The sequence below is a fragment of the Papio anubis genome, chromosome 4 (assembly GCF_008728515.1).
Source record: "Papio anubis isolate 15944 chromosome 4, Panubis1.0, whole genome shotgun sequence".
Classification (NCBI taxonomy): Eukaryota; Metazoa; Chordata; class Mammalia; order Primates; family Cercopithecidae; genus Papio; species Papio anubis.
Genome location: NC_044979.1, coordinates 50,590,726 through 50,599,841, shown reverse-complemented (window position 1 = coordinate 50,599,841; position 9,116 = coordinate 50,590,726). Strand labels below are relative to the sequence as shown.

The 9,116-nt window shown below is 40.6% G+C and overlaps 1 protein-coding gene across 50 annotated transcripts in view; it reads right to left on the bottom strand.

The window, feature by feature from the left end:
- The window catches only part of NRCAM (neuronal cell adhesion molecule), a 304,888-nt gene that overhangs the window by 31,598 nt on the left and 264,174 nt on the right, over positions 1–9,116 (bottom strand). For all 50 annotated transcript variants that reach the window (XR_004183175.1, XR_002521138.2, XR_002521139.2 and 47 more), the window contains 5 exons: positions 4,970–5,167; positions 4,794–4,864; positions 3,243–3,468; positions 2,365–2,480; positions 760–964 (listed from right to left, as the gene is read on the bottom strand). Coding sequence is in view for 45 of the 50 variants with exons in the window: in XM_009203691.4 (XP_009201955.2) it covers positions 760–964; positions 2,365–2,480; positions 3,243–3,468; positions 4,794–4,864; positions 4,970–5,167 (816 nt within the window). In the remaining 5 variants the exon portion in view is untranslated. The remainder of the gene's footprint in view (positions 1–759; positions 965–2,364; positions 2,481–3,242; positions 3,469–4,793; positions 4,865–4,969; positions 5,168–9,116) is intronic.

The window sequence follows — 9,116 nt, the reverse complement described above, 5'->3', positions numbered from 1 at the left end:
CTGGCCATTGTCATAGTGGCATATGGTTGCAAAATTTAAAATAGATAAAGCTTATTTTATTGTCTTTTCCAATCTTCATTCTTTTTACCACATGGGCCCCTCTCTCCATCACCCACAAGGCTCCATTGTCCCTGTGTCCAAATTCCTTCTCCCCCGACTCCTGGATCAATATGTATTTGGTCCTCCCTTACTCCCTCCCTTGCAGTTGCCCATATCTGCAATGACTTTTCCCTCCTCTTCCCAATCCACTTGGTCAAGACTTGCAACTTTCTAACTCAGTTCAGCTTTCAAATAAATCAGAGAAGTGCACTAAGAAAAAAGCTACAGAAGTAAACTATAACTTATAGAAATATTTTCCTTTCCAGGTGTTTTTGTTAGGTTATCTAATTTGGTTCTCAGGCTTTTCAGATGAGGCTACTGACACTAAGAGAAGTTATGGAACCTCTTTCAGATCAGAAAGTTAATGATCCAAATAAACATCAAAGTAGCAAGGTTTCAGAGAGTGCGTGTGGAGAAAAATTTTAAGTCAAGGGAGAGGGCATTTCAGAGCAGCAATTTGGGTTCTGAAGCCTCCTACATACATTTAGGCCACATATGATCTGACATTTTGATAGCTTTGTGTGTGCTGTATTCATCTATGGGAATTTCAATCCCATTTGGCTTCCAGAATATACTTTGATCAGTAGCCCTTCTGTCAGGCAAAACCTCTCAGGCTATGCTATATGTTCCTGGGATCTTAGAGACGCATCCATTCCATACCTCCTTCTGGAGTATTAAAGACTCTGTCAGGGCTGGCTGGGCCCTCCCCTTTCCCATTGACCACTCGGACATTCAGTGTGTAGTGGCTAAAGGGCTCCAGCCCCGGCAACATGCCATGCGTCTTGCTGCCTTGGAAGGTGAGGATCTTTTTCTCAATGTGACGCCTGTTTCTTTTAGATGAACTCTGTGTCTTCCAATAGTAAATCTGAAACAGCAAGAACGAAAGTCAGGAATGCACAAAGGAGGAAACAAGATTCCTTATGCTCACAAAATTGAAATTGTTGTTTTTCCAGAAAATTCCCTTGGTATATTTTAGAAGAAAATTACCAACAAAACTGATGGATATTGATTCTGAGGCAAGAGGAATAGAAGCCCATAGATAATGAGGGAAATTAAATTATAGCCACATGACAAAGCTGGGCTACACTATCTTGTCGCAGGAGTCTAAGGAAAATGAAAACAGTGTGAGACCCATATGGTTTTCTCTAGAACATGAGGCAAATGGAGGACAATAGAATGTAAGTCTTTTACTTGTATAAAATATTCTAAAAATAAAAATTACTGCCCAATGTTTACATACTTTTCCAGAACACATGTTCACATACAATCTCTCATTTAGTTTAATCCTAAACACCAGAGTGAGGCTTTTATTACTGTCATTCATATGGTGCAGATGAACGTGTGGGCTACTAAGTGACTTTCACAGCCACAGAGCTATCAAGAGCCACAGGGGATCCTCCAGTGAAAGTCTAGAGTTTTTCCACTAAATCAAACTGTATCACTTAGTTTAAAATACTCCTTTTTTTGTATTTGATTGCAGGCACAGGTTTTGGAGAGATGGGTAAGAAAGTATTGATTAATTTTGGTCACAAATCCAGAATTGTTGTTTATTAAGTTCTCTTAAATTCTTAGGAATTTAAAGGCATTTTCAAGAGACGTCAACATTTATACGGAATCTGGCAAAGCTGCGTGGGGAGCGGGAAAGATTGAACGTGATGTAGTACAAAAAGTGACCTCTAGGGGGCAGGCTAAACAAATCAAAGTAGTGATTGCTTGGCTGCCTATGAGTAACAAATCTCTATGAATCAGTGCTTCTCAAGAACAAAGATAATGGATATTTATGTTTCAGTACATCTCAAGAACAAAGATAATGGATATTTATAAGAATGACCTAGATGAGAGTATAAGGTCCTAAAGTATATTCTGAATTATTTTTAAAATGCCTAAATGATTATCAGGATAATTTTGTGTGTTCACCACATGTGGTCCATATTGCTTTAAAGCTAGCTACAGTTGGTAATACTCTAGGTCGTTAAAAAATTAATTTTCCCCATTTTGTATACATACTTAGTTGGCAGAATGTTAGATCATCAGTGGGAAAAATGGAGAAAACTTTTTTTTTTCTTATTTTGGATGCAGTGAGATTTCAAGTCAACTCTGGCAGTGGCTACCTGAGGCAATGAGCCAAATGAACTTGTGACTTGTGAGTCCACAAGTTCACAAAGCAATGAACCAAATAAGCCCCACCTCCTGTGGTGTGCATGACAAGTGGCATTCGCTGCTGCCCTTACTAAAGAAAGCCACAAAAGCTCCCCCTTCACTTGCCCGATAGCCTTGTAGGTGTCCTCGGATACTTTTCAGAGGTACTGGGTCCCAGTGCACCTCCGCTAAGGTACTGTTCACCACATTTACACGCACGTTCCCGGGAGCCACCATTGGGACTAGGAAAAGGACAGGGAAGTGGTAGAAGCATCAATGTTATTTTAAATTTCATCCATAAATATCACTATCTCTAATAATTTTTGGCCTGAAGCATACTCCAGTCCTGTTCTATGGATTATTAAGGCTTGAACACAGATTTTGGGGTATCTGTTTGACTTTGTGAGAGATTTTTTTTTTTTTTAAGAGATGGCATCTTGCTATGTTGCCCAGGCTAGACTCAAATTCCTTGGCTCAAGGGATCCTCTCACCTCAGCATCCTGAGTAGGAAAACGAGATTTTTTTAAAAGTACAATTGATCCTTGAACAACACAGGTTTGAACTGCATGAGTCCACTTACATGTGGATTTTTTTTTTCCACACAAATACAGTCAGCCCTCTACATCTGCAGGTTCTGCATCTACAGCCAAAGAAGATGGAAAACACAGTATTCTCAGGTGCAAAACCCACAGATAGGGAGGGCTGACTTTTTACATAGGCGGGTTCCATAGGGCCATCTGTGGGACTTGAGTATTTGCAGATTTGGGTGTCCAAGGCAGGGCGTCCTGGAACCAATCCCCTGTGGATACCAAGGGACAACTATACTGCAATCACCCTGAAAGTTCTGAACTTCTCTTTCTTATACAGCAGGCTATTTAAATTCAGAGAAGTCATGCAAAATAATTGCCACCTCCCTCCCTTGCAACCTGAATAGCTCTGGAAATGGCCTTGGCTTGCACGTCTGTTTTGCTGGGGAAAAGTAGAAAGGAAACGGCATCACTTACGGTCTTCTCCAGAATGTCCCATGACTACAGCTGGCTCGGGGGCAAACCCCACGTCATTCAGGGCCTGAACTTTGATCAGATATGGAACAAAGGTTGGCGTGCCTGAGACAATATATTTGGATACATTTGCTACAACCACAGATGTCCATTCATCATCACCATCTTTCTGGCGCCAGCTAACTTTGTACTGAAGGCCTGGCCCATTAGATTCGAAACCATTCAAGGGCTACAAGAAAAGCCAAATAACCAGAGCTTATGACACAGATCAACTGCACAATCATTTACAGGAACAGCAAATTCAATTCCCAGACCTACAGAAAGTGATCACTGAAATACTAAAACACAAGCTATTAACCATTTTCTCCAGGAACCTTCTATCAACTGTGCATTTGCAATGAGATTCAAAGCTTGTTTGGGATCAACATTTCAAAGTTCGTAAATTACTATCTTGATGCAATAAACACCATATAAACCTTTCAAACTCTGGCTCTACAGTCAAGGATGGTGATTCTTCAGACATTTCGGTCACATAGAATCCTTTATATATTCCTGTTTGTGCAATAGTACATCATTGTCCATTTTACTTGCAGATGGAAACTTATGGACTGTTTTCCTCTTTATTAAAAAAAGGCTAGCCTGTCATTCTGTTGTTTCTACATGTTTGTATAAATATATGTACATATATGCATACATGTCTAAGTATGCATGTATGGATCTATCTAAAATAGGTTTTGAATTATGAGTAAATATATGTTAATTTTCCAAATCCAGAAAACACAGACAAGCTTTCCCCACTAAAGAAGTTGACTGCTGGGAATGGCTTGGTGCATGTCTTCCAGGTGGTTCTTTATTTTTTTTTTTTTTGAGACGGAGTCTTGCTCTGTCACCCAGGCTGGAGTGCAGTGGCGTAATCTCGGCTCACTGCAACCTCCGCCTCCTGGGTTCAAGCGATTCTCCTGTCTCAGCCTCCTGAGTAGCTGGGATCGCAGGCATGCACCACTACACTCGGGTAATTTTTGTATTTTTAGTAGAGATGGGGTTTCACCATGTTGGTCAGGCTGGTCTCAAACTCCTGACCTCATGATATGCCCTCCTCAGCCTCCCAACGTGCTAGGATTACAGGCGTGAGCCACTGGCCCCGGCCCCAGCCCCAGGTGGTTCTTTATGATAGCTAGCATTTTTTTGAGCACGTGTATCCGCTAGGCACTGTTCTAGGTGCTTTATATGTATTAGCTCCTTTAATACTGTGAAACTGGTTCTATTATTATTCTCATCACACATGTGCCTAACAGAGATGTTCAACAACTGGCCTAAGGTCACAGAGTTAGTAGCAGAGCTGGGATTTGTACCAAATCATTTTGACTCCAGAGCTCAAGCTTTTAACAACTACATAATACTGCCTCTTAAGTACAGATATATATGTATCTTTATATATATATATTTTTCCCCCAGAAATAGGTGAAATGAGATTTTAATGTAGATATTATTTTCAAACAACTTTTTTTTTCACTCTAAAAAATAGCGAATAAATTTGAAGGCATCATAGCTCACCTTCCATGTAATCACCAAATTATCAGGCTCTGATCCCAGTCCTTCCACAGCTGTGGGATTTTTATCTGGTTCTGGAAGTTAAGCAGCCACACATGCGTAAGCTTTGGTCTTTTGTGAAAAGTGGAAAACTTTTTTATTTCATTTTGCACCCTAGAAGTCCTGCTTTCCCGCTTTACCTGAGGCTTTCGTCAAATATTGCTCAGAGGCCTCGCTGGGCAAGCTCTTCCCGATGCTGTTCACTGCCATGACGCGGAAGGAGTAGTTCACGTAAGGAGACAGCTTCAGCTGGGCTGTGGTCTGTGTTCCAGAAACTTCAGTTTGGTGGTGCCACAGTCCTGGCTCGTGCATTGTATCTTCATATTCGATGATGAATTCTGGTCACGACACACACACACCCAACCCAAGACCGTGAATTCAGTCAACCCAGGGGTAGCTGGGTAGCTGCTAGCTATAACTAACAGGGCAACCCAACACAAGCAACCAAACATGAATTATTTTACTTTCAAGAAAAATGCCATTAAAATATTTTGATTTCAGTTATCATTATCCTCAATACTTAAGCACACATAACATTTTAGTGGAAAATGGCATCTCACTGTATTTAATTTCTCCTTTTACAAAAAAAAATTTGACCACCTTTTCATATATTTAAACTTTTTAGGGATACATGGATTAATTCTTAACAGTTTTAGATTTTACCAGACCTGGTATTCTTTCTCTAGCATGCTGAGTTTAGTTACTTAAAACTGTTTAGAATTAATCCATATATCCCTAAAAAGTTTAAATATATGAATAGATGATCAAATTTTTTTTCATAATAGTGTAAATTAAATTAAATATAGTCAGTGCCATTTTCCACTAAACATATTGGCAATTAAGTCCACTAAACACACTGGCAATAATCAAAGGTTTAACACACTTTGTTGATATGACACAAGGAATCAAGCATTCTCTGACTTTGTAGGAAGTGTAAGTTGGGACAACTTCTATATAAGACAATTTAGAAAATCTGTCAATATTTAAGGCACATACTAAATTTTACTTCTAGCAATTTATTTTGAATAAATGGGCTCACACAAATGGCTCAAACACACATGAGAAAGAATTTACATTGCAGTGTTATTTGCAATTGAAGCAACCTAATTGCAAACAACCTAAACATCCATCAACAGGACACTGACTAAACAAATTACACTATATCCACACAATGGAATACTCTGCAGCTGTTAAAAGTGACTGTCGGCCAGGTGCGGTGGCTCACACCTGTAATCTCAGCACTTTGGGAGACCCAGGTGGGTGGAGTCCAGGAGTCTGAGACCAGCCTGGGCAACAAAACCCCACCTCTACAAAAAATTAGCTGGGTGTAGTGGCGTGCAACTATAGTTCCAGCTATTGGGGAGGCTGAGGTAGGAGGATCACCTGAGCCCAGGAAGTCAAGGCTTCAGTGAACCATGATCAAGCCACTGCACTCCAGCCTGGGCAACAAAATGAAACTCTGTCGAGAGAGAGAGAGAGAGAGAGAGAGAATAGGGCTGTTCCATACGTACTGAAATGGAATGATTTCTAAAGTGTATTGTCAAGTGAAACCAAGCAGGATATGGAATCATGTGTGCTAGATACTATGCTTGTGTAAATGTAAAACAAAATTACTGTAACAAATAAACAGACATATTCACTTGCATATAAATGCATACTACCTCTCAGAGAATATAAACCAATAATACTGGTGTGGCCAGAGGAGCCAGGAGACAGGGGCAGGAGGAAGACATACTTTTCATTGCATACCCTCTGCATCTACTAAAATTCTGTGGTATGTACACATTTTACCCTTGTAAAACAATAGGTAGTTGGATATTCACTGATTGCCTACTATGGGCCAGGTACCATGATATGCACGGTAAACACAAAGATAAACTAAAACTATTGTATGTGTTGCAGTGGTTCGAAACTAAGTCCTTGGAGTTCTTCTTTCAATCCACATTCATCTTTGGGTGATCTTCAGTCCTATAAATGGATGACTTTCACATTTACATCTGTAGCCCAGACCTCTTCCCTGAACTGCAGACTCAGAAAGTCCAATTGTCTGCTCGACAATTCCACTTGGTTGTCCATGACAGCATCTCAAACTGGATAGTACCAAAACTAATTCTAATCTTCCTCTCCAACTGATAGTGACAACCCAGGTCAAAACCTGGAATCCTTCATATTTCCCTACTTCCTCCACACTCTCGGTAGTACAGTGGCCTGTACCATTAAGATATATCAAAAATCTGACCATTTCTCAGTCTATTCCAGGCCACCCTCATCTCTTGTGTGAATTATCACATAACCTCTTAATTCAGTAGTTCCCAAACTTTCTCGGTTTTATGGTATACTTAGTGTCTCTGTAATTTATTTTTCATGGCTCCCTTAGGCCAAAAGAATTACCTAATGTTTTCATGTATTAAGTAGCTAGATTCATACAACTTGATATATATTTATATCTTAAATAAATGTAAACAATTTAAATTTTAAACAATTTTAAATCTATTTATATCTTCACAATGTAAAGCTTCTCTTATATAAGTTCTCAAACCTTGTAAACAGATTGGACACCACCTTCCACATTTCCTATTCCCCACTGATTTCCATGTGGCACTTGCTTTTTATCACAGCAAACACTTTGCAGAGATAACATTATCACAAAATGACATGGGATATAAAGTTGAACCTGTAATCTGCCTCAAGCTAATTTCATGTGATGTTTGACAGATGTCACTGTTTTTTTTTTTTGTTTTTTTTTTTAATATCGGAATTCAAAAGTTAAAACTTTAAGATTATTCCAAGGAAGGTACCCCTGTGAATTCACTGAGGTACCACAGGGCACTTCAGTGCACAGTTTGGGAACCATGGTCTTACCCAGTCTCTCTGCTTCCCCTCTTGTTCTTCTATACACTATTTTCAGTAGACAAGCCAGAGTTATTCATTCATCACTCCTCTGTTAAAACCTCCAAGGCTTCCCCATCCTCACAGTGGCCTACAGAACCTTGCACAATTCCCACTCCACACACCCACCACCTAACTCTTTGCCTCTTTGACCTTCTCTCCTCCTTCACTTTCCCTTGGTCATTTCGCTGCAACCACACAGGCATCCTAGCAGGCATGCCCTGTCTTAGGGCCTTTGCTCTTTTCCTTTGCTCTTGCTGTAAAGTTCTTCCCCTAAACAACTGCATAGTGTGCTCACTGACCTCCCTCGCCTGTCTTGATGGATGTATTCAAATGTTCTTTTCTTAGTGTGGCCTTTCCTATTCACACTATTCACAATTATACCCCTAGCTCCACATCTCTTTCTGCTGATTTGTTTTTTGCATGCCCTAAACACATATAAACACAATCATATGTATGAGTTTGAGTCCTGTAGGAAGCAAAGGCTAAGACAGAATTAGAAGTGCAAGAGGTGACCAGGCGCGGTGGCTCCCGCCTGTAATCCTAGCACTTTGGGAGGCCGAGGTGGGAGGATCACAAGGTCAGGAGATCGAGACCATCCTGGCTAATACAGTGAAACCCCATCTCTACTAAAAATGCAAAAAACAACAAAAAAGGTGGCAGGTGCCTGTAGTCCTACCTACTCAGGAGGCTGAGGCAGGAGAATGGCATGAACCCGGGAGGTGGAGCTTGCAGTGAGCCGAGATCGCACCACTGCACTCAAGCCTGGGCAACAAAGCGAGACTCCGTCTCAAAAAAAAAGAAAAGAAAAAAGAAAAAAAAGAAGTGCAAGTGGTCTATTTGGGAAAATGTCCATGGAAGAAAAATGGGAGAGGAAGCAGGGAAGCCTGAAGGAGGGAAGACCCTCAGAACACAACGCTGGTCTGACATCTGTAACAGGAAGAGGGGGAGGGAAGGAGGAGTGAGTAGTAGGAGCCTCAGACTACACTATAGTATAGCTCTGAGATAGTCTCAGCCAGGTCAACCAGGAGCCCAGAGTACAGTCTGCACAGGAGAAGAGTTCTGTATTAGGCATGTGTGACCTCTGGGACCTTTGCTGTGCCCAGTCACTGGAGCACCCCAAGGAGTGTGGCCTCATGTGAACCCTGCAGTGGAGCCTTAGAGAAGGAGAAGTAGATGGAGGCTGTCAGTTAACACTCCTTCCAGCAGGTTCGCTCTTGAAGGTAGATCTGAGTCTCTGCATGTGTGCATGTATATACATATTTTTACATGCAGATATAATGACATTATATTTAATAATGTATTATTAATTTTATTTATGTCCTCATCTAAAATATAAGCTCTATAACCACAGAGATTTTTGACTATTTTGTTTTAGAACAATGTCTGGCACTCAAA